The sequence below is a fragment of the Mandrillus leucophaeus genome, unplaced genomic scaffold (assembly GCF_000951045.1).
Source record: "Mandrillus leucophaeus isolate KB7577 unplaced genomic scaffold, Mleu.le_1.0 Scaffold708, whole genome shotgun sequence".
NCBI classification, from domain to species: Eukaryota; Metazoa; Chordata; class Mammalia; order Primates; family Cercopithecidae; genus Mandrillus; species Mandrillus leucophaeus.
In genome coordinates, this window is record NW_012107675.1 from 1,682,776 (window position 1) to 1,709,840 (window position 27,065).

At 34.1% G+C, this 27,065-nt stretch overlaps 1 protein-coding gene across 3 annotated transcripts in view; it reads right to left on the minus strand.

Moving 5' to 3' along the window:
• STXBP5 (syntaxin binding protein 5 (tomosyn)) overlaps positions 1-27,065 on the minus strand; it is a 189,958-nt gene that overhangs the window by 113,574 nt on the left and 49,319 nt on the right. For all 3 annotated transcript variants that reach the window (XM_011964818.1, XM_011964817.1, XM_011964819.1), the window contains exons 5-7: positions 15,019-15,153; positions 13,415-13,478; positions 8,517-8,600 (exon numbers count right to left, since the gene is read on the minus strand). In XM_011964818.1, the coding sequence (XP_011820208.1) occupies positions 8,517-8,600; positions 13,415-13,478; positions 15,019-15,153 (283 nt within the window). The remainder of the gene's footprint in view (positions 1-8,516; positions 8,601-13,414; positions 13,479-15,018; positions 15,154-27,065) is intronic.

A 27,065-nucleotide genomic window follows, 5' to 3' on the forward strand; every position in this document is an offset into this window, starting at 1 on the left:
CGGTGAAACCCCGTCTCTACTAAAAAATACAAAAAATTAGCCAGGTGTGGTGGCAGGCACCTGTAGTCCCAGCTACTCGGGAGGCTGAGGCAGAAGAATGGCATGAACCCAGGAGGTGGAGCTTGCAGTGAGCTGAGATCGTGCCACTGCACTCCAGCCTGGGTGACACAGCAAGACTCCATCTCAAAAAAAAAAATGAATATTTGTTTTAAAAACCTGAAAATTATACATACATATGAATAACAGGATTATCTTAGAAAGAGGAATAAAGGACAGATGAATGGAAAATAGAACACAATACATAAAAGACATACAAAAGTCATGGAGGACAAGATGAATCCAGGGTAGAGAAAAAAGACTGAAGACAGAATGAACGCAGATGATATAGCTGTTCAGATAAACCACAAAGCAACAGTACATGCAATTCTAAAAGCTCTTTAAAAGATGTAGTATCTGAAAAAAATCATAAGTGTAAAAAGGTTCATAAAGGTAATTAAGAGTCTGACATTAGTATTTTCATTTTTGATAAAATCAGAGAAAAAACAAAAGCACAGCCTACTGTGACATATTTTTCAAAAGGAGTAATATTTAATTATTAGGCTTTGGCAAAAGTAGTACCTATGATGCTTCTGCTATTCTTATCGGACAAGACAGCATCTTGTCTAGGAAGACGAAACAGGCTAACTGCTTACCTATCAAATTTTACATTCACTAACTCAAAATTGTATGGAAACTGAATAAATTCTCTACTTACTGGTTTTGCAAACTAATCAGTATTATTAGAATCATGTCACAGTAAATGTATATATTAATAAATCCTAATCCAGCTGCTCTTATGTTACATACACTAATTAATATTTTAAATTTTAATTTTAAAATAATTTTTCTCATAGATGTTAACATTCCATTCAAAAGCTGCATTAATTCCCAATGTAACTATCTATTGTCGCAGCCCTTAGAAAAATGCCAAAAAATGACAAAAGAAAATGTATAATGTAGACTTTCATTTAAAATTACAACATTTGCAATTACATGAAAATATTGAAAATACTCTGTTGTTTTATTATTCTTATATAATCAAATAAAGTACATGCTTACAGCATGAATGATTTCTTACATATATAAATAATACATTAAATTGTATAGCTTCTGTCCTAGTATTTTAAACTTGTGAAATGTTCAATATTAGTTACACCATAGAAGGGAGACAACCATAATACTATATAATTAAATGAGACAATTATTGAATCATACATTTTGTAAGGTAGTTGATAAAAGTTATTATACATTGGACATTAAATTATTTAAAGCTTTTTTCCTTTCTCTCTAAAGATTATAAACAGTTATAAACTGAAACCACTGCCCTTTCCATTAAAAATAACTTTCCCCAACCCCACTGTACTCCAGCCTGGGCAACAGAGTAAGACAGCCTCTAAAGAATGAATGAATGAATGAATGAATGAATGAATGAATACATAATGCAACTGGAACTTTCTTCTGTTATTTTGAAAATGTGACCAAATTATCCATTGTTTTAAGTACTGTTTTACCTTTGGGAAAGTGTATTTGTGTATGTGCATGTGTATGTTTGTAAAAATAAGCAGAAAATAAGCTGACTTAAAAGCACCAATCTAAATATAGGAGAAAAAAACCCTTAAGGGAATAAATGCTTCCATGAATATATATAATACAAAAAAAAAATTCATTTAAAGCTGTTACGATTCCTGTGCTGTGAGCTGCAAACATATTATTTCAAAGTTCTTTTTTTTTTTTTGAGACAGAGTCTTGCTCTGTCACCCAGGCTGGAGTGCAGTGGCACCATGTCAACTCACTGCAAGCTGCGCCTCCCGGGTTCACGCCATTCTCCTGCCTCAGCCTTCCCAGTAGCTGCGACTACAGGCGCCTGCCACCATGCCCGACTAATTTTTTTGTATTTTTAGTAGAGACAGGGTTTCACTGTGTTAGCCAGAATGGTTTCGATCTCCTGACCTCGTGATCTGCCCGCCTCGGCCTCCCAAAGTGCTGGAATTACAGGCATGAGCCACGGTGCCCGGCCTCAACGTTTTTTTTTTTTTTTTTTAAAGTTTTCTGATGGTCTTGAGACTTAAATGTACCGAGAGAGCTAGAAAAGCACAAATTATTTTTTCATCGTATTTTACTACCAATATTTCTGATGCTTCTCAATCTACCAGGAAAAACCAACATGAAACCAAAATACAAAAGACACTAATAGATGACCCTAGACATATGACAAAGAATAATCATAAAATAAAGAAGTTCATAAGTATTACTGCCTTAAAATATCAGTAATACTGCATTTCTTTCCTGCCACACTGATTACTACAAAAGGAATATTGATACTTTATTTTTAGAAACAGGGTCTTGCTCTGTCACCAGGGCTGGAATGTGGTATCATGATCATAGCTCACTGCAGCCTTGAACTCCGGGGCTTAACCCATCCTCCCACTTCAGCCTCTTAAGTAGATAAGACTACAGGTACACGCCACCAGGCCTAGCTAATTTTTTTTTTTTTTTTTAACTTTTTGTAGAGGCAGGGTCTTGCTATGTTGCCCACGCCAATCTCAATCTCCTAGCCTCAAGTGATCCTCCTGCCTCTGCCTCTCAAAGTGCTGGGATTACAGACATGTGCCATTGCACCTGGCTAATACTTGATATTTTAATACATTATAGCCTAAAAAAAATGGGATGTCCATTAAAGAGATAAAATTTTATATAGATGAAGTATCATCTGTAGAAAATATCTGTAAAATATTGAGAATACTATCCAACTACACTCAAAATCTATCATTGAGACACAACCAGGGTAGAGTAGAGTTTGTCAATTAAAAAAATAACAATGGTTACAAAGCAACAAAAGCTCAAGGGCACAAAGATACATTTCTGTTCCCACTACTCCCACGCATCTGAATCACCCCCAAGAGACCAAATGCACAATTAAAGCTATACTAAGAACTTAAATTATATTAGAAATGTTCAAAATTGTTATGTCATTTAATACATTTGTGCCTGTGTAATAAAAATAAATTTGAATACAGTAATACACCATTTAATAGAACATCAATATTAGGGGAGGGGAAAGGTAGTGCTTTGTCAAAATCTTAAATTTTTAACTCTCACTAGTGAGAAAGAATTATGACTATAATAATTTCTTGAATATCTGAAACTGTACACCTGGCAAAAATGGCACTGAAAATCAAATTTGATGACAGAATAGCATAAATTCATGGAAACAAAGCCAGAAATTTTTACTCAGTTTACAACAAGTTAATTTAGAAGTTAGAATTTATACCTAACACCACTGTTATTTAAAACACATGATTTTCATTTTGTATATTAATATGTGTTAAGAATAAGTTTTATGACTTAGGCATCTGTGTGCACCAAGGATACTGGTCTGTAGTCTCCTTATAATTTTTTTTCTAGTTTTGTTAAAAGGGTAATGCTTGCCTCATGAAGTGAGTTGCAAAGTATGCCCTTCTCTTCTATTTTTAAGAAGAGTCTAAGTACAACAGGTATTATTTGGTAAAACTCACCAGCAAGATTTCTGAGCCTGGTCTTTTCTTTGCGGGAAACATTTTCATTACAACTTTGATTCTTAAATTACAGAGCTACTTAAGTATTTCATTCACAGTGAGCTTTGGTACTTCCAAGAAATATGGGATCTTTCAAGGAAATTCTCCATTTCATCTAAATTGCTGGATTTATTGGCATTAAGGACATATTTCCTTATCAGTCCCTCTGTATTTCTGCAGAAACTGAAATGATATCCTTTTTCACCTCTACAATGGGTAATCTGTGTCTTTCTTTCCTCACCACTCTGACTATATGTTTATTAATTTTATTGATCTTCACAAAAATCCAGCTTTTAATTTTATCAGTTTTCTCTATTTTTCTGTTATCTATTTCACTGATTTTTGCTCTTTATTATTTCAGTTCTTCAGCTTACTATAGATTTAATCCACTCTTTTTCTTCTGGTTTCTTGTGGTGAAAGCTGAGGCCACTGGCTTGAAACCTTTCTTGTTTTCTAATACAAATCATTTAATGCTATAATGGATAATTCAGCTGCATCCCACAGGACATGGTAAATCTTTCTTTTCAGTTCAAAATACTTTAATTTTCTTTGTTTTCTTCTTTGACTCGTGGGTTATTTAGAAGTATGTTGTTTCCCATTTCAATATTTATAGATTTTCCATCTATCTTTATATAACTGATTTCTAATTTAATTGTATAGTAAAATAACATTTTGTATGAGTTTAATCCTTTAAAATTTATTGAGATTGATTTTATGACACTAAATACAGTCTGTATTGGTGATGTTCTGTGTATAGCTGAAAAGAATGTGTACTCAGCTGGTGGGTGAAACACTCTGATACCTACTTTGTTGATATTAATATAGTCGTTTCAGCTTCCTTTTGATTACTGCTAATACTACTTTTTCCATCTATCTTTTTTTCCAACATATCTGTATCTTTAAAAGTGGGTTTCTTACAGACAGTATGTGGTTAGATCTTGCTTTTTTATCCAATATGATAATCGCTATCTTTTAATGGGGTGTTTAAACTATTAATCTGATTATTGACATAGCTGCATTTAAATCTACCATCTTGCTGTTTGTTCACTGTTGCTTCCATTTATTCTTTGTTCCCTTCAACCTTCCTCTGGATTGAATATTTTTAAATTCTCATTTTATTTCATATTTAGCTTAACTTTCTGAGTTGCTGCTGTCATTGCTTTGGTATTTCCTTTAGGATTTATAATGCATATCTTTATCATAGTCTACTGTCACATAATATTATGCTACTTTATGTATAAAATAATAATCTATTAACAGTCCTCTGTCTTCTGACCATTGTGCTATTATTGTCTGTTTGTTACCTCTATGTATGTCAAAAATCCTACAATACACTTTTATTATTGGCTTGGATAATTAATGATCTCTTAGATTTAAAAAATGAGAAAGTTTTCATATCTACCACATATTTGCCATGTCTGGAGTCTTTCATTCTTTTGAATAGATCCAAATTTCCATCTCATAACTTTTTCTTCTGCATGCAGGACTTCTTTTAACGTATCTTATAGTTGAGGTCTGCAAGTGATTAATTCTTTCAGTTTTTATGTCTATAAAAGTCTTTATTTTGCCTTTATTTTTGAAAAAAAAAATTTCACCAGGTATAAAATTCTAGGTTGACAAATTTTTCTTTCAGTACTGTGAAGGTGGTGTTCCACTGTGTTCTGGCTTACATTCTACCTAAAAAACCAAAATTTGCTGTTTTTTTTTTTTTTAAATGGAGTCTCACTCTGTCGCCCAGGCTGGAGTGCAGCGGCACAATCTCAGTTCATTGCGAGCTCCACCTCCCAGGTTACGACATTCTCCTGCCTCAGCCTCCCAAGTAGCTGGGGCTACAGGGGTCCGCCACCACACCCGGCTAATTTTTTGTATTTTTCAGTAGAGACAGAGTTTCACCCTGTTACCCAGGATGGTCTCAATCTCCCGACCTCGTGATCCTCCCGCCTTGGCCTCCCAAAGTGCTGGGATTACAGGTGGGGGCCACTGCGCCTGGCCTCTGCTGTCATTTTTATCTTTTTGCTCCCCTGTATTTAATTTAGCTTTTAAAGTTCCTCTAATTGTTCCTACGATTTTCTCTATTACTAGTTTCCAAGAATTGAAAATTGTGCTTTTATGTAGTTTGTTTTGTGTTTCTTCTGTCTACAGTTCATTGAACTCTTAGAATCTCTGAGTATATAGTTTTCATCAACTTTGAAACTTTTGGTCACTGCTTCTTCAAACATACTTTCTCTCCACTCTCCTCCTAGGATTCAAAATACACATATTAGTCTGCTTGAAGTCGTACCACAGTTCACTAACGATCTGTTCTTTTTTCCTCCATTCTTTCACATCAAGTAGTTTCTACTGCTATTTCCTCAAGTTTATTAATCCTTTGGTAGTACTATTCATAGTATTTTTCACCTTATTTTATTTTTCATCTGTAAAAAATCCACTTGTGTGATTTTTGCCTTCCATGTCTTTTTTCAACATGTTCATGCTTTCATCTACTTTCTTAAGCATATGGAGTCCATTTAATAATACTTGTTTTAATATCCTTGAGGTCAATTGTATCATCTTTGTCATTTCTGTTTCTATTTTCATTTTCTTCTCATTATGGGTCATATATTCTGGCTTTTTGCATACTTCATATATCTCTATTTGGATGCTAGACATTGTACAATTTATATTGGGTTACTATTCATATTCTTCTAAATGTTTTTGGGTGTTTTTCCTAGGATGTAGTTATGTACTTAAAAACAGTTTAGTCCTTCCAGTCCTTTCAAAGTTTGCATTAAAGATTTGTTAGGATGAACTAAGCCAGCCTTTATTAGTATAGGGCTAGTTTAGTTCTACCACTGAAACAACAGCTTTCTGAATACCCTTTCTCATACCCTGTATATCACAAAGTTTCTCTATTCTGCTGGGAATGTGAACTATTCCCAGTACTGTTTGTGCTACAGAGATGGTTCTACTTTTCCTTTTCGGTGGATCTCATCCAAGCCTTATACCCATGCAATAGTCAGTATTCAGCTGAAGACTCAGGACACGGGTCCTCTTGTAGACTTCTATAACTCTCTTTCTAAGCTCTTTGCTCTCTAATTCCTTGCCTTCTAAGCTGCAGATGTCTTAGTTTCCCCAATTTCCCAACTCTGACTTTTCAACTTAGGGAGACTTCTCAGCTTCCACCTAGGTTCCCTCTTCATGTTCTAAGAACTGGAAAATCTCTTCAGGCCATTAGCTGAAGCAATGGAGGGGTTTACCTTCTTTGTTTCTCCTCTCTAAATAATCCTGTTCTGCATGACCTGCTGTCTAACTGCTGAAAACTGTTGTTTCATATATCCTGCCCAGTTTCTTTGTTTAAAGCAAGAAGGTAAACTAGTCCCTGTGACTCCATAATGGCTCAAGCCAAGATCACTATTTAAAATAATAAGCAAAACCAAAATATTCAATTTTTAAAATCTGCTTTCATCTATGGACCACAATTACAGATCACAACTACACAGAAATGTAGGAACTCTTTATTCAAAACATGCTTGTTTAATTTGGAGATTCTGACTAGTGAGCAGCAAAAAGTATAGTCATAAAAACAAAGGGAATTCCCTTTCAGTCATGCCTACAAAGATAATGTACAAACATGTGCAAAGTATTCAAATGTTGCTATAATTACTCAGTGTGCTCTGATGTTTCCGTAACTGAACATATCAATATGATTATTATTAAGATTATGATGTATTTTATCTTAACCACTTATACATTTCCTAGATATAGCTGTATTCACTGAATTGGAAACCATGAACACTCTTGATGTCTAAATTATGGCCACCAGACATGGCACTGAAATAAGTTATAGTTCCATAGAAAAATACCTTATTCTAAATTTGATTCAGAAATATACAGATCAGTAGGGAGGAGGTACACTGACCAAAGTTAGGATAATGTGAAAAGCAACTATAACTTCAGTGGACTGAAGTACATCAAATATGTTTAAGTTGTTGAGCACATAGTGAAACTAAAAGTAAGAATAAATCGGTTATCATGGAAACTATTATAGAACAACCCCTTAGGATGAATATTAAAATAAAGGGAAAGAATCACATATTTATCCTGTCTTTGCTATATGAACTATCCTATTATATAAACGAATAGCAGATAAAAGAAAGGTTCTCTTTACTGAAGTGACCTACATAATAAGTAGAGAAGGAAAGATAGAATTCGAAAGTCTCCTATTTTGCAACTACTATACAGCAACAGATCTCGGCCTTAACCACCACTGGCTTCCAACATCTGAAACAGACACTAAAGTTCCACCAGCTAAATGAGTATCAGTATCATCTATGAAGTAGTCTTGCCAAAAAAGAAAAATAAACCTGCATTTGATCAAGCCTCAGTAAATTATCCAATTTATAGGAAATCTGAGGGCAAAAAAAAAAAAAAAAGCAAAAATGTCAAAGACAATGGGGATGCAGCCAGAAAAAGCCAGCATCTGGAAGATTCTATCTTCAATAAATAAATGCCAAAAAAGGAGAGGTAAGGTGAGGAAGGGAAGTGAGGAGCAAGAGGAGAGAAAAGACATATCTATCAATCACAATCCTTACTGGTTCTTAAAGTTAGCGGATTATAAATGTCTATAGTATACTATCATTCATACAAAAGAAAAAATAGAATATATTTATGAATTTGCTTGTAAATGCACACAGTCTCTCTGGAAAAACATGAGAGAAACTGGTAACATGGTACCTGTATGGAAACTAGATAACCAAATGGCAAGTGGGAAAAAGATTTTTGTATCTTTTGAATTGTGTGAACATATTATCTATTGTAAAAAATAAATTGTGTGCTATTGCAATTACAAAGCTTGCCTAAACTAAAATAACCAATTAAGTTTTTAGAGAAACTGCTTTATATTAGAGAAATGACCATAGCTTTTACTAGCAAAAATAGTATTACCTCATCATATGTGTATCTGTAGTCAGCTTTCTTTGATTTGAGGTCCCATAAAACTACTGTTCCAGATTCAAAGCCAATCAAAAGCTGTGATAAAAGAAAAAGGCATATTACCTAGGAATGATATCAATTATAAAACATTTATTTGCTGACAATGAAAATAACTACAATCATTCACATGCGTTGAGTATAAATGTATGATATAAACAAATATCTGTACTGCTAATTAGTAATCACACAAATGACAAATGAGAACACTGTATATTTATATGTCTTTGATGATTAGGGACTCAACATACAACTGACTTTTGAAAACAAAAACAGTACCATTTTGAAGTCTTTTCAAAACTTTTGTATGTATTTTCAAGTTTACAAACTTTTCAAATTCTACACACTATGAGGCAATCTCATCTATTCCATCTATATATCGATTAGTTTCAAATCATATCCAGCTTACATCCCTCTGGTGAGATTCAGACACATAATTCCAATGGCCACATCTCCACTTATCTACATAAAAGCCTCAAAGTAAATGCGCCCCAAATAGAATTAATTATATTCTTCTCTACTCTGCTTCTCTGGAATTCCCTGTTGCAGTGTCTCTCACCATTCCTTATCATGTCTATTCAGTGGCACTGGCTAGAAACCTAGAGGTCATTCATAACTCTGGTCTCTCCTCCAACAGGTAAAATCACCATGTAAATTTAAATTACATTCTATTATCTAATTTACTTCTCTTCATTTCTAGTGCCTCTTCCCTGGTTCAAGACACAAAGATTCCTTTTCGGGTCTCCTTGACTCCACTCTTGCTCCTATTTTAACCCATTTCATATTGTAGCTAGAGTAATGGTTCTAGAATACAAACCGAATGGGGTAATGTATGCTTCTGTTTAAAACTTTTAAATGCCACACCATTATTTTTAGGATAAACTGCAAATTCAGTAATATGATCTACAAGATCCAGCATGGCTTAACCTCTGTTTACCTCTCCAGTTCCATCCCTTACCACACCACGGCCACTCAACACATTATAGTATATTCTTAAGTTCATACTCTCTTTTACCTTTGAGCCTTTGTACATGCTGCCTCACTACCTGGGCCACTCCATTTGAATGTCATCCTTTTTGCCTGACTAGTCCTACTCATCTTTCAGGTGTTACTTTAGTGATCATCTCCTCTGGGAAGCCTTCCATGACCTACCAAATGTAAGTCAATACCCTTTCTATGTGCTCCAATAACACTTATCTTTTTTAAATCTGAAGGATCACCACACAATAATGGACTTTTCCTTATCTGAATTATTGTGCAGTCTGTAAAACTGGTGTATCTGGGCAAAGATTAGTTTTTATCTTGTTTACCGCAATACCTGTAACATAACACATAGGGCCAGATATGTTATAAATACTTATTATGAATGCATCTATTTCAGAATGGAATGCATATTCCTGCCTCACAAACAATGTACACTGCCCATAGAACCTGTGCTGCCCCCAGACCCCACCTCAGTTTTTTCCAAATCTCAGTATGAGATTTCCTCTGCTTAAAACCTCCTCCCCTTTCATTCAATAAGCAATCCTCTACTAATATTTTAAGTCTAAATTCAGTGTTGCTTCCTGGTTAATTCTACCCAGTTCCTGTAGAGAAATTAAGATGCTCCTTTTCTTAACCTAGTACCATGCATTTTCATCTATATGTCTCTAATATCTAATACACTTCCTAAGACATAGTAGACACACAATAAATATTTGTTTAATAATTAGAAAAATGATTAGTCTATATCTGTTTGGGTAATCTGGGGATATAAACAAAATTTGGGCAGAACCAGTAATTTTAATAAGACAAATTTAGAAGATTTCAGAGTAGAGGGGCAGCTGGAAGGGCTAGCTATCAAAACTAACAAAATAAGTTTTCCTACTTTAGTACAGAATACAGTCAATTTTTCTGACCTTATCTCTTCTTTCCTAGGTAATCTGAGATACACCTAGGCAATCTGAGATACACCTTTTGGAAAAAAAAATGGTATTTGTTTCCTGTTTCTTTTCCCACTCTTTTCAAATATCTTGGACATGTGATACAGCATTTGAGAAAAGATAAACTTCAGGAATAAGGAAAGAGAAGAAAAAGAATAAAATGTAAGGGTTGATGTAAAAAGCACTGCACTGCTTAGGACCTTATAAGTAACCTGAGTTCTAGTATTAAATCTGCCACTTAATAGCCATATAACTTTAGGGAAATAATTTTATCTATCCAGACCTTAATAACTTAAGAGGGTTAAACTTTAACCTCTCTAGCCAGCTCTAGTATTCTAAGGATATTAGAAATACATGACAACAGGTTAGAGTTTTATGCTCATAATCTTCTAGCTTTTCAATTCCTTTCTCTACAAAAGCAAGATAATAATAAATATTTAAAAATAGAAAACTAAAGATAGAGCACTTAATTAAAATTGGAAAATTCTTCAATGCTTATTCCTACTGGAATCTTTTATAACCCAGAAATGTTAATGAGCTTATATACTAGTGACTAATTCCTGTCTAATTTTTCTCTTTGAAAAAGCATTAGTGTGTATGTGGAATATGAATACATTTCTCTACAACATATATAACTAATCTATATCTAGAAAGAAAGCTTAGCATAACAGAGAGTACTCCTGGGCTGAAATTAAAGAAATTGGTCTTCAAATCTCAGATCCGCCAAAGTCTAGCTCTGGAGCTATGGAACACATAATGTCACCAAGTCTCTGCTTTATCATTTGTAAAGTAAGGGAAATTTCTAATTTACAATTTGTTGAAAAAATAAAATGAAATAGTGTATATAAAGTGGCCTGCACAGTGCCTGACACATAGAATTAAATAAATGGTGGCTATTCCTATCGTAAGTCTAACCTATCTAATGTCTAATCTTCTTTGGCCAAGACCTTCACTTAATGTGGCAGTATCCACCTGTAAAGTTAGCACTGAAGAAACCTGCCCTATCACCTTACATCATTGTTCAATGACAAATGTCTAGGAGTTCTTTGCAAACAGGAAAGAGTCTACAAGAAATCAAAGTTTAGATAATACAGTTTATTCTAGCACTCTAATATTTTTAAAATTTTATATATATATAAAACTTATTTACTCCATCCTCATTATTTATAGAATGAATTATATATATAATTCATATAATTGTATATTGAGTAGTTGGTATTTTTATTGTAAGTTAGATGCTAGGGAAAATAGAAACCTGTATAAATATTACCTTTGTGCTCAAGGAGACTTTCAAATTCAGGGGAGCTAAGATATGCACATATTTCTAATAAAAGCATTACATCATAAATAACACAAAATTTCATAACTAAAGTACTAATAAATGTGAAAGAAAGAAAAAGCATTTTCTGTCAGGATTATCAGGGAAGAAATCATAAAAGAAAAATATTTAATCTGGGCCTTAAAGTATGGGTAGGAATTCAGCAGAGAGATGGAAAGAGAATTCCAAATAGAAGGACTCACATAAACAAAGGTATGGAAACATTAAAGAGCAGTTCATAACTGAAAATATAACTATTTGCTTCAGCACAACATTCAGGTAAAGACATCCTGAAAAATAAGGAAATGCAGGGCTATATTTCACGAAACACTGATTTTACTTGTTAGATACTACAGACCCACTGAAAGCTCTGAAACAGTAGAACATTAAGATTAAAATGGCACTCTAAGCCAGGCACAGTGGCTTCTGCTTGTAATCTCAGCAGTTTGGGAGGTCAAGGCAGGAGGATCACTTGAGCCCAGGTGTTCAAGACCGCCTTGGGCAACATAGTAAAACTTTTAGGAAATGAAAAAAAAAAAAAAAAGAAAGCAAAGGAAAAGCAAAAGACACAGGAAGAATTACAATGACTTGATGTCCAATTCAAGGAGGAAAGGAAGTTTTGAATTTTCCTACCATGCCTCCCATTCAAAAGCTTGGCTTTTAAATAAGTATCTTGTATAAAAAGAAAATTAAGTAAGGATCTAAGTTACTTCATACTTGCTTTATGTAAAGTTTCTTTCAAAGCATACAATGCTATAATTATGACCTAACTCCAAACAGTCTAATTATCCTTTTGTTTACCCAATGGCAAACTAAGAGAACAGTGTTAAACAGTATATCAGCTCAACCTCTCCCACAATTGAGGAAATGAAAAACCTGATTAAACTCCTGCACAAAATTCAGAAGTTTCACTTCACTGATTTCTGATAGCAATAAACTTCCTGGTATTTACTTAGCTTAAGATCATAAAATTATATAGGTAGAAAAATATCATTATTAAATAGAACTACCTGAAAGACTGGTTTGAAATAGAAAATAAATATTCATTCAAAAATATTTATTATTTTAAATGACTTAAATAACCTAAATTAACAATAGCTAGATACTGATTATATGAAACTGGTTTCAGAGTATTAAAAATTAAATAACATTTAAAAAACTCTACATTATTAATTGGAACTATTTATGACAAAAAAATTTTAGGGGGGATGAGATATCAAGACAACTATAACATAAGGCAATCTGTGATTAGTGCTACAAAAATTGTATAACCAAAGTGTTCAAAAGAATCCAAAACCAAAAGAAAACTTTTTATCAGGATTAACAGAAAATCAGGGAAAACAGTCTGAATAAGCCAAATATAAACAAATAACCTGTAATTATAAGCATTAAGTTTGACTTATGTTTTAAGGTTTTTTTGTCCTTTAAAATTGTAAATGATTCTAATTCTTTCATTTGTTCTTCATTACTAGTAAGCATTAAATGTTTATGATATGCAACCTTCAATGGCAATCTCAATTTGTAACAAATGTGATCCTGAAATAGTATGCTTATTGAAAAATACAAAAATTTGTGCATTTAAATAATACATAATTTTTTACAAAAAATTCTACCTTTCCCTCGTCCATTGGATTATCACTTATATGGACCACAGGTCCTGGATGAGATTTAGATGACCTAAAAAAGAAAAAGTTAGTAAGATTTTCCCTTCAATTAAAAACTTTAATATGGCTATATATTTCATTCCAATAAAAATAAATAGAAAATAAGTTATATTTATAAGGAAAGAAAGGATTTCAACAAGTGATAAGTAATAGGCATATAGTTCTTAATATGGATCAAAACAGGGATCAGGGAAGAAGTAGTGACTCATATAAATAAGCAAAATTCACAACTAAGTACACTTCCTGCATAGGAAAGAATCTTCAATTTAGTCAATGATTTGAGTACAGGAAATCTATTGTCAAGGTAGAATTCTCAAAATTACTATTTTTGAATAATGCAGCACCTATTTTATTTTACTCAATTCTAGCCTCCAATTTAGGCATCCCATTTAGTTCCAATAGAAATAGAAAAACATTCTATTAAAAAAAAAAAAAAGGAATGCCACCTCTATCTGCTCAGAGAAAAAGACGTTCTACAAATAAGAACATGGTTGAACTGATGCCTATAGAGTAAAAATAAGCATACCTCTAATTCAGAAACTCCCTAGTTTGACAGATCACTCCATTTCATATGAGCCATCTGTCAAACTATACAGATACCTGCACTAGGCCTATCCACTAGATGGCATCATCAATTCAAAGAACAGACCATGAAAACCCACACTACCAAAGGACTGATACGTGAAAATAACATTCTTGCTACAGGAAGAAAAATCAGGATTAATACACTATTACAGCTATGCTAACACATGACTTATGAGCTATGTCATAGAATTATTCTTATCTCAAAAAGATGTAAATACTGTGGAATGCAACAATACAAGACTATTTGCTTAAAAACAAAAAGAAACATTGAAAAGGGTCTTGCCAATATCCTTAAACTTTGATGTTGATATCCCAGAAATATAAGAAAAAAACTTGTAGAAAGACACAAGATACAAAAAATTCAAGACTGAAGGGTTAGCACTAAAGATCCTTAGGGTCCTATAGTTTAACCTAGTTTTTGTTACCAATATTAGTAAATGGAAACAAGTATCATTCATCAAATTTATCAAAAATTAAGTAAAAATTTAACAAAATTAAGTAAAATCAAACAAAATTAATTTCTACTATATTAACTTTAGCAAACATTTGATGATTTTAAAACGTATCAAGCAGTAGTTTAAACCGGTGTTTTCCAAACATTGGTGGCAACTCATTTGTGGGTCATGACCATCATTTGAAAGAAAAATCATTAGAAGACAAAAGAACAGAAAAAATTAGAGTGATTTTCATTAGTAGGAATGACTGTTTATATTTAGTGTTACAGTGTACACAAATGTAAATATATGCATATGTAATGTGCATATATCTCTATATACATATGCATAATTTAAATTTACAAATTGCCACATCAAAAGAATACCCACAAAAAACTAATAAATCTGTACTTAATATTAAGAACATTTGTCACATATTTAATTCCATACAGATTTACTGATTGGCTATGATACAATGCTATTGTCATACATAGAACTGATGCTTTCGGATACAAAATATTCGCTCAAACTCACAGTTCAATGGCTTTATTCCACATAATGACGTAGCCTGAGAGTGTGAAGGACTCCACATTGACAATATGTATATTACCTCGTTCAGTGCCCACATAGAGCCACTTACTCTGGAAAGGCAGATGGCAAAATGTAACCCTGCAAGAGAAAAACATATTCAAAAAAGAAATTTCAAAAATGGTAAATTTTACTGATTGCATTAGAGTGTTGATTATGATATATAATTCAGGAAGAGCAAAACTGGTATATAACCATCAGATGTATCTATTCATTGTGACTAATATTTAATTACGCTAATTCAGCTTATACATCAAACATAAGGCCCCACAGTAAATAAACAGCATGGCATGATAGAAGGTGAGTTTTGAAGTTAGAATGTATTTCAAAGCTGGCTGTCCTCCACTAACTGTGTAACCCTGAGCATACCACAAATTTAACCTTTAGACCATAAGCTATGATTTCAACATCCACATCACCCTTGAGTACTACTGTGTTTCTCAGGCGTTACTAAGCACACTCATCCATCTCAGTACCTGTGCTTACTACTCCTTCCAGGCAAGATGCACCTCCCTGATTCTTTCCTTCTCTTCAAAGATTCAATTCAAATACCACTTGCATTTAAACTGATGAAATACTTTTATATCTCTATCTGGCTTGCCTTATATGATTGTCAAGGTCCATCTTTCTCATTAATTTGTGGGCCTCTTGAAGGACAGAGATCCCCTGTACTCAGCCTTAGACAATGTTTCTGAAATATATTTGAGCTATTTCTTCCTATGTTCTGATGATATGGCAGGCCTTCATTAACAAATTACAATAATTTGCATGCATTTGCTAAACTTTATCATTCTGACAACTGCAGATCCCCCCATTTCGAATCTTAGAATAGACTTTACAGTTTAAAGGAATAGCACTTAAAACAACACAAATGATAATAATGACTGCCAGATTGCCAATACTAACACTAGGCACTCGGCAAAGCATACAGACTATTTTCTATTTCCATTAACACACAATTTTATTACAGAGAATTTTGAAGACAATAACACTTATCAAGTAAATATACACGCAACTCATTCTCATTCTTTCTTAGAGGTAACGTTCAGTTAGATAATTACTTAAGCTTCATCTACTTGTAATTTCTGTTGAGTGTTTTATAACGTTCTCTTTCTAAAGAATTCATGTAAATTCAACCAAGTATAGACATGTCTAGTGAATAAACAAAATCATTTGATAGTACTTTGTTACTTCACAGGGCTCACTTTCTCAATATTAACTACCGTCCTAAGACTTTTTTTCTCAGTCAACTATAAAACTAACTTACATTACTGAGATATTTTAAGCATCATTATGTTTTCCAGAACTAAGAAGAACAAAATATTTAGTATTTAATATGTTAACAAGAAACTTAAACATTCACTTAACTAGTTTGGCACCAATACTTTAATAAGATCTCTAGAATGACTCATTTAAAAAAAAAATATAAATCATGGGAGTATTTTTGTACAAAGCACCACCAAACTTAAAAATTACTCTGCTCTATAACTACCATCATCATTTAAGTAAAATAAGAAGAAAAATTTAATGTTTTTTAAATCACAATGAACTCAAGAAATTCTTAACTGGCAAACTGTCATGGCTCTGAACATGTAGGAACAGGAAGAGTGAAAAAACTAAACTTCCAGTTGCAACCAAACAATATAATACCATGCCAGTGATATTAGAATCTTTACCTTATGGAGGGTTTAAATGACAAATTAAAGAGTATGAAAGATTTTATATAATTATAAATTATATTGATTACTTAAAAGGAGCAATGTGTTAGAGCACTTAAAACTATGTGTTATGTGTGTGCATGTTTGTACACAGAGACAGACAGACAGCTATTGTTATTTAATAGTTTTAAGAACGTTATCCACATAGAAGTTTTTTTTTTAAGGAAACGTGTGAGTCACATGCAATAGAAATCTAACATTTTTTAGTAAAAGTAAACAATGAAACAAATGCCATTGAAGAGCTTTGGGACAAACAGATTTCAAATGTAGAAGATTTCAGATTACATCCCCCTCCCACACTGACTCTAGGATTGATCGTGTGGCTTGCATTGGCCAATGAATTATTAGCAGTTGTGCCACAGGCACAGTTTGAAAAGTACTTGCAAGGAAGAGGGGCTTGGTCTCTTTTTTAATGCTTTCAGAACCCAAGTGCCATGTGATAAAGCCCAGACTAGCCTGTTGGAGACCTTGGCCTGGCCCACAGCCAGAACCAACCACCAGACATACAAGTAAGGCAAGCTAGATCATCCGACCTAGTCGTGCAGCTGGATGACTCCAGCTGCGTAAGTGACTCCAGGCGAAGACCACTCCTGCTGAGCCAGACCCTGGTTGCTGACCCACAGAACTATGAGCAAACAAAGTGGCTGTTATTTTAGCCTCTAAGTTTGGGGATGTTCTCTTATGCAGAAATAGAAAATTGGCCTATTACTAACAAAATAAACTCAACTAAAGTAAAGAAAAGCTATAAAAACATACAGGAAAACAAATTCTTATAGTTCTAGAGTTAAGAGGACCCCAGCAAAACTTTTCAGGAATGCAAACAGTGTACGTTTTATGAAGCTGAAATACTGCCTTGGATCAAAATCAACTCTTCACTTTTCTCAAAGATTAATTTTTATGGTGATATAGATCATTAATGATAATAAACAAATAACAATGACTCATATTTTTACTTGTATCTTTTACTAATATCAGGAGACCAAGTTAAGGTTTTTAGTGCTGGTGTCTATTAGTAAAACATAAAGTTATACTGAAAATAGTAACATTTAACAATATATACAGTAGAAATCCACATGAAAATCATTAAAACTGAGGAAACACCAATTAGGTTATTTATTTTAATATTAAAAGAAACAGCATATTAAATTGAGACTGAAAAGTTACCTTAAAATGGGTAAGCTGAACCAAGAGAAAAGAAAATGATTGAAACAATGTAACAGAAACATACCGATAATGAAGTTGAATTCCCTCAGTATGCCACTAAATACAACTTGTAGTCTAAATCCCTATACTGCACCTGACTTAACTATATCTTACACATAGTGTTACTGGGAACATGACAGTTCTGTATTTGCTTAAAGAATTTAAAGTATGTATAAATGTTAAGTACTAGGGAGTAACACATACATCCTATTTGCTATAATATTTAGCCATGGCAGGTGCCTGTCAAATATTATGTAGCCAAGCACCATTGGAAGATTTTATTATTACCAATTTTGACAGAAGAATATGTACAGCTTCGTAAGTAATGCCGAAATTAACCATTAGATTAACCCAACATAATAGAAAATGGCATCACATTTATATTCTCATCAAATATCACAATATCTTGCTGAATACTCAAAATACCCTAATAAGTATTCAGTAAGTCTTTATTAAATGAGCAAGTGAACTATAAAAATATGGGAACCTATATTAATAAAACAACTAGATATTCCCAGTGTACTCCCTCTCCATCCTCATGGCCTCAGCCTAATTTAAACCATTATCATTGATCATCAAATCCATTCTAAGCTGCCACAAGAGTTATCTTTTTGAAGCAAAGAAAGTTCACATTATCTACTTGAAAGACTCTAATAGCTTCCTCCCTTCTACCATAATGCTTCTTAAACCATATTTTGTGAAACCATATTTAGTGACATTTTGTGGTACCTACATCTGGGAAAAAAGAGTAGAGATATACAGTGTGCAGGATTTGGTCACCCGGTACTCAGCATCCATGGGCACTTCCTCCCATATGCCCTTTTGTACCGCAGATGCTGGAAAACTAAACATACTTCACCTTACAGCTAAGGTTCTAGATGATACTACATTTCTACTAATTGGATGTGCTTGAAATTTGTAGGCAGAAGTGAGGCAGAGACCGTCTTTCTGTTGCTATCTCTGCTGACAAGGATGTTTATGGAGATCTGAATGGTAGAAGACACTTAAGGAGCAGCAGCAGTGGGGACCAAACACAGTGTTTCACGTCTGCTCATGAGCTTCATGTGGTGAGAGGTGGTAATCATAAAAGCAGCCCTGTTTCCTATTCCCCGCATTGCAGCTATGGCAATACATTCTAAAATTCAATAAGTCTGCACCCTTGTAAATTTTATTTTAAACAGCTAGGTTGTTGTGTTAAATCCTCTTATGTGTAAAGTATCTGCAGTGGTTTCTGTTCCTGCATTGAAACACAGCAATGAAATAATCTGCAATTTATATGACAGTCTATAGTCCAAAAAATACCTGCTCATAATGTATCTTAAGACGATGTTATTCGATTATTTAAAGTTGAAAAAGGTTGAGAATCTTTCTTATAATTGTACAGAATTATAAGTGGGCACAGTGGCTCACACCTGCAATTCCAGCACTGTAGGAGGCCAAGGCTGGAAGATCATTTGAGCTTAGGAGTTCAAGATGAGCCCGGGCAATACAGTGAGAACTTGTCTCTACAAGAAATGTATAGCCTGATTTGGAGATTTGCGCCTGTAGTCCCAGCTACTCAGGTGGCTGAGGCAGGAGGATTGCTTGAGCCTGGGAAATTGAAGCTGTAGTGACTTCAACATGCAAGTCAGCATGACTGCACCACCTCTCCGTCCTTTAAAAAAACAAAAAAAACAAAAAAAAAAAACCCTTTCATGAAGTAGACCTTTCTTGCCTTTCTGCTCTTGACTACCCACCTAGCAATGTCTAACTACAGTTCCTTAAATATGGGAGATTGCTTCATAACTTTGTGACTTTGAACATAAGGTTAAGTTCCTTTGCTCTTTGTCACCTGGGAATTTCCTAGTAATCCTGAAAACCTGTTCATATTGGCTCTTTTGTAACCTTTTACCTAAAATTCACAAAACAGGATGATGCATCTTTCTTCCAGTTACCCTTTAATATTTCACATAGAAAATTTCATTACATTCATATTATGCTCACCACTGCATTGGAATCTTCCATTTCATCTCCCTTAGTTAATAACAACTTCCATGTCTCTCCACAATTTATCACAGTATTTGCAATGGCCAGAAACTTAAACAGGAAATAGGAAAGAAGCAGATATTATTTGGTAATTTTTTCTTTTTTTCTTTTTGAGATGGAGTCTCACTCTGTTGCCCAGGGTGGAGTGCAGTGGCGCGATTTCGACTCACTGCAAGCTCTGCCTCCCAGTTCACACCATTCTCCTGCCTCAGCCTCCCGAGTAACTGGGACTACAAGTGCCCACCACTACACCCAGCTAATTTTTTGTATTTTTTAGTAGAGACAGTGTTTCACTGTGTTAGCCAGGATGGTCTTGATCTCCTGACCTCGTGATCCGCCCGCCTTGGCCTCCCAGAGCGCTGGGATTATAGGCGTAAGGTACTGCACCCAGCCTGGTAATTTTCTGAATTGTACCTTATACTCTCCTGCTATGAAATAAAAATTTAAATATGCATTAATAAACGTGTATTTTTAAAAAACATTTTTAAAAGTTTATTAAAATGTTTTTTCAAATATATTTTTAAAAACAGCAGTCAAGAGAAAGCAATTTATAAATCTCTTCCTAGGATTTATCTGTAGTCCCATATATCTTTTCTGAGACATTGTCATAGCTACTTTATAAAAATACTGATATCTATGTTACCCAGAAGTATAATATTAATGTTTCACAATATAAGCTTTAGAGATCTTTGAATGTTGTTTTACATTTGTACTGATTTACTATATTCCTTATCAGTTATATCTTAATTTTTATAAAATAATTTAAAACTTCTAGAAATATATCCAAATAAATCACAATATTAACATTTCTTGTGAAATGAGGCCTTAGCATAACAATATTAATAACTATCAAAATAACTATCAACTTAATATGAAGTGAAACAGTGAATATCAAACAGGAAAATCATATGTATCAACTAAAGAAATAATAACAAATGAAATAACTGTTCCCTGCTGTATAACCGATTTCTTAAAGATCTGTTTGTAATTATCTTGGGGAATGTAAGATGCCAGGGCATTTTTATATAACAAATGCTAGGAAAAACTGAAGTAAACTGGTATTCATCAGTGCACTGTTAAACTGCTCTTTTCAATGAAAAAAAATCGCATTATCTTTCTTTTTTCACTTTCATATGAAATTATCCCTCGATTGTACTTTACTGGATAGGAGTACTCAAAATGTCTTGCAATCTATGGCTTATGTTTTATTATTTAAAGTTTCTCTCTCCACACACATACATATATACACACATTACCCTGTTTGTACATATACGTAAACTTAGTATCTTAAATAATTTTTGTCTTATTTTATTGTTTGCCTCTCCCTCCCCCAAAATTTACTCTCTCCATAAGTTTTATTAACAACCTGGACATACATTTCCACATTTTCATTTTCATAAAAAACACAAACATGATGAGAAATTTTGAGTGGGAAGAAAGCCATTTTTATAAAGGAAGATGCATAAATTTTTCTGAATCTTGTGATCCTCCAGCGTTGGCCTCCCACAGTGCTGGGATTGCAGGTGTGAGCCACTGTTATGTTTTATCTTGTTCTTGTTCTTATCCATCCGTACCTGGTAGGTGAGGTTCATCTTCTAACTGTTGTAAGCATACTGCACAGAAGTTTCATATTTTAATACAAAAATTACATCTCCCTCATTACATAGCTCATGCTTTGCATATACTGCTAAGCACTCCTTGCCAAGGTCTTACACATACTCCTTACATCATTTTCTTCTATGTTTTAATTTCAGCTTTTCTGTAGATGATTCAGTTAAGTCTTTAACTGGCCTGGAATTTATTTTAATTATGAGGTGGAGGACACTTTTCCCCATTTAGCTAAGAATTGTCACAGTGTCTTTTATTTACTGCATCCTTTCCTTGTCTGCAATCCACTTCTATCATATATTAAATGTGTCCTCTCTTGATATACATGTTCCTGAACAATGTATACCGTGTTTTGGCCTATTTGCCTTCCACTTGTAATTAGTAAATTATTTTAATTTCTAGAGCTCTATAAAAATTTGCGATATCAAATAAAGTAAGTCCCACCATCCCTTCTTTTTCAAAATTGTCTTGACTATTCTGGGTCTTTTTTTTTTTCCATATGAATTTTAAAATCAGTTTATTAAATCCCATCAACAATTTAAAAATTTTGATTGGAACACTACTAAATACTAAAAATGATAAATGTATAATTTGGACAGAAGTGATCATTTAAAATTTGATTATTCCTTCCTATGAAGTCATTCATCTATATTAGGTATTTTTCCTAATGCCATTTGATTTTATTTTTCAAAATAATTTTAATATTTTCACCATATAGACATTATACATTTTTTGTATAGTCTGTACATTTTTTTCTATTTCCTTCCATTTACTTTCAGGCTTTGTATAATTATGCTTTAAGTATATCTATTATAAGCAGTTTAACAGCTATATTTTGTGGAGTATCTTTTAAGTCCAATCTGCAAATCTCAAAATTTTAAACAAATTTCATACATTTGCAATGATTTTGATTATTAAGTTAACCTTTCTTTCATCTTGTTTAACTGTCCTCTTTATTTCTGTCATTTTATGTCTTTTTCTGACCATTGCTGATTTATTTTCTTTTTTTTTTTTCGTCCTCTAATGCTCCTAATATTTTCAATCTTCTTAATGGTTACCCTTACACTTTTAAGACACGTTTAACTTTATAGCCAATAATGTCTAAAAGGATGAGGAGGAAAGGGAGTGTCAGGTAAGTGCGTTATTTTTTTAGTTCTATCAGAGATGATAATGTCATCAGAATATAATTTACAAATGTGTTTTTAAACCTAACAATTATCCCAGGAGTTACCCCTTTCAATGTAAGGATATTTTAGTTTCACGAAATTTTCTTCAGTTATGCCTTTGATCATTACTTCTCCTTCCACTGTTAGGTTTTCTCTTGCCTTCTCCCCAAAAAAATCCCCCAAAAACCCTGTAATTCTGAGGTTGAAATCTCTATCCTTTGTCCTTTGTGTCTATCACTGTCTCTCTCATTATGTTTATTATATCACTGTAAAGCGTTTATTCTTTTATTTTTTATTATACTTTAAGTTCTGGGACACATGTGCAAAATGTGCAGGTTTGTTACATAGGTATACACACGCCACGGTGGTTTGCTGCACCCATCAAACCATTATCTACATTAGGTATTTTTCTTAATGCTATCCTTCCCCTAGCCTCCCACCCACCGACAGGCCTCAGTGTGTGATGTTCCCTTCCCTGTGCCCATGTGTTCTCATTGTTTAACTCCCACTTATGAGTGAGAACATGCAGTGTTTGGTTTTCTGTTCCTGTGTTAGTTTGCTGAGAATGATGGCTTCCAGCTTCATCCATGTCCCTGCAAAGGACATAAACTCATCCTTTTTTATGGCTGCATCGTATTCTATGGTGTATATGTGCCACATTTTCTTTATCCAGTCTATCACTGATGGACATTTGGGTTGGTTCCAAGTCTTTATATTGTGAATAGTGCTGCAATGAACATACGTGTGCATGTGTCTTTATAGTAGAATGATTTATAATCCTTTGGGAATATACCCAGTAATAGCATTGCTGGGTCAAATGGTATTTCTAGTTCTAGATCCTTGAGGAATCCCCACACCGTCTTCCACAATGGTTGAACTAATTTACACTCCCAACAACAGCGTAAAAGCATTCCTATTTCTCCACAGTCTCACCAGCATCTGTTCTTTCCTGACTTTTTAATGGTCGCCATTCTAACTGGCATGAGATAATATCTCATTGTGGTTTTGATTTGTATTTCTCTAATGACCAGTGATGATGAGCTTTTTTTCATATGTTTGTTGGCCACATAAATGTCTTCTTTTGAGAAGTCTCAATTCATATCCTTCGCCCACTTTTTGATGGGGTTGTTTGCTTTTTTCTTGTAAATTTGTTTAAGTTCTTTGTAGATTCCGGATATTAGCCCTTTGTCAGATAGGTAGATTGCAAAAGTTTTCTCCCATTCTGTAGGTTGCCTGTTCACTCTGATGCTAGCTTCCTTTGCTCTGCAGAAGCTCTTTAGTGTAATTAGATCCCATTTGTCAATTTTAGCTTTTGTTGCCATTGCTTTTGGTGTTTTAGGCATGAAGTCTTTGCCCATGCCTATGTCCTGAATGGTTCTGAATAGGTTTTCTTCTAGGGTTTTTATGGTTTTAGGTCTTACATTAAAGTCTTTAATCCATCTTTACTTAATTTTTGCATAAGGTAAGGAAGGGGTCCAGTTTCAGTTTTCTGCATATGGCTATCCAGTTTTCTCAACACCATTTATTAAATAGCGAATCCTTTCCCCATTGCTTGTTTTTGTCAGGTTTGTCAAAGATTAGATGGTTGTAGATGTGTGGGGTTGCTTCTGAGGCTTCTGTTCTGTTCCATTGGTCTATATATCTGTTTTGGTACTGGTACCATGATATTTTGGTTACTGTAGCCTTGTAGAATAGTTTGAAGTCAGGTGGCGTGATACCTCCAACTTTGTTATTTTTGCTTAGGATTGTCTTGGCTATACAGGCTTGTTGGTTCCATATAAAATGTAAAGTATTTTCTAATTCTGTGAAGAAAATCAGTGGTAGCTTGATGGGGATAGCCCTGAATCTATAAATTACTTTGGGTAGTATGGCCATTTTCACGATGTTGATTCTTCCTATCCACAAGGATGGAATGTTTTACATTTGTTTGTGTCCTCTCTTATTTCCTTGAGCAGTGGTTTGTAGTTCTCCTTGAAGAGGTCCTTCACATCTCTTGTAAGCTGTATTCCTAGGTATTTCATTCTCTTTGTAGCTACTGTGAATGGGAGTTCACTCATGATTTGGCTCTCTGTTTGTCTCTATTTGTGTAGGAATGCTTGTGATTGTTGCACAATGATTTTGTATCCTGAGACTTTGCTGAAGTTGCTTATCAGCTTAAGGAGATTTTGGGCTGAGATGATGGGGTTTTCCAAATATACAATCATGTTATCTGCAGAGACAATTTGACTTCTTCTCTTTCTATTTGAATACCCTTTATTTCTTTCTCTTGCCTGATTGCCCTGGCCAGAACTTCTAACACTATGTTGAACAGGAGTCGGGAGAGAGGGCATCCTTGTCTTGTGCCGGTTTTCAAAGGGAATGCTTTCAGCTTTTGCCCATTCAGTATGATATTGGCTGTAGGTTTGTCATAAATAGCCACTATTTTGAGATGCATTCCATCAATACCTAGTATATTGAGAGTTTTTAGCATGAAGGGTGGTGAATTTTATAAAGGGCCTTCTCTGCATCTATTGAGATATTCATGTGTTTTTTGTCATAGGTTCTGTTTATGTGATGGATTACTTTTAATGATTTGTGTATGTTGAACCAGCCTTGCATCCCAGGGATGAAGCCAATTTGATCGTGGTGGATATGCTTTTTGATGTGCTGCTGGATTCGGTTTGCCAGTATTTTATTGAGGATTTTCACATCAATGTTCATCAGGGATACTGTACTGAAACTTTCTTTTTTTGTTGTGTCTCTGCAAGGTTTTGGTATGAGGGTGATGGCTGGCCTCATGAAATAAGTTAGGAAGGAGTCCCTCTTTTTCTATTGCTTGGAAAAAGCAATAGAAAAAATAGTTTTTGGAATAGTTTCAGAAGGAAAGGTACCAGCTCCTCTTTGTACCTCTGGTAGGATTCGGCTGTGAATCTGTCTGGTCCTGAGCTTTTCTTTGGTTGGTAGGCTATTAATTACTGCCTCAATTTCAGAACTTGTTATTGGTCTACTCGGGGATTCGACTGCTTCCTGGTTTAGTCTTCGGACAGTATATGTGTCCAGGAATTTATCCATTTCTTCTAGATTTTCTACTTTATTTCCATAGAGGTGTTTATAGTATTCTCTGATAGTAGTTTATATTTCTGTGGGATCAGGGATGATATCCCCTTTACCATTTTTTATTGTGTCCATTTGATTCTTCTCCCTTTTCTTCTTTATTAGTCTGGCTAGTGGTATATTTTGTTAATCTTTTCAAAAAACCAGCTCCTGGATTCATTGATTTTTTGAAGGCTTTTTCATGTCTCTATCTCCTTCAGTTCTACTCTGATCTCAGTTATTTCTTGTCTTCTGCTAGCTTTTGAATTTATTTGCTCTCGCTTTTCTAGTTTTTAAAAGTGTGATGTCAGGGTGTCAATTTTAGACCTTTCCTGCTTTCTCCTTTGGGCATTTAGTGCTACAAATTTCCCTCTAAACACTGATTTAGCTGTGTCCTAGAGATTCTGGTATGTTGTGTCTTTGTTCTCATTGGCTTCAAATAACTTATTTCTGCTTTAATTTCGTTATTTACTCAGTAGTCATTCAGGAGCAGGTTGTTCAGTTTCCATGTAGTTTTGAAGTTTTGAGTGAGTTTCTTAATCCTGAGTTCTACTTTGATTGCACTGTGGTCTTGGTCTGAGAGACTGTTGTGATTTCCATTTTTTGCATTTGCTGATGAGTGTTTTACTTCCAATTATGTGGTCAATTTTACAATAAGTGAGACGTGGTGCTGAGAGGAATGCACATTCTGTTGATATGGAGTGGAGAGTTCTGTAGATGTCTATTACATCTGCTTGATCCAGAGCTGAGTTCAAGTCCTGAATATCCTTGTTAATTTTCTGTCTAATATTGACATCGGGGTGTTAAAGTCTCCCACTGTTATTGTGTGGGAGTCTAAGTCTCTTTGCAGGTCTCTAAGAACTTGCTTTATGAATCTGGGTGCTTCTGTATTGGGTGCATATATATTTAGGATAGTTAGATATTTGCGTTGATCCCTTTACCATTACGTATGTAATGCTCTTCTTTACACTTTCTGATAGTTTTTGGCTTAAAGTCTGTTTTATAAGAGACCAGGACTGCAATCCCTGCTTTTTTTATTTTTATTCTTTTACTTTCCATTTGCTTGACAAATATTCCTCCATCCCTTTATTTTGAGCCTATGTGTATCTTTGCACGTGAAATGGGTCTCCTGTTGGGTCTTGACTCTTTATCCAATTTTCTAGTCTGTGTCTTTTAATTGGGGCATTTAGCCCATTTATAT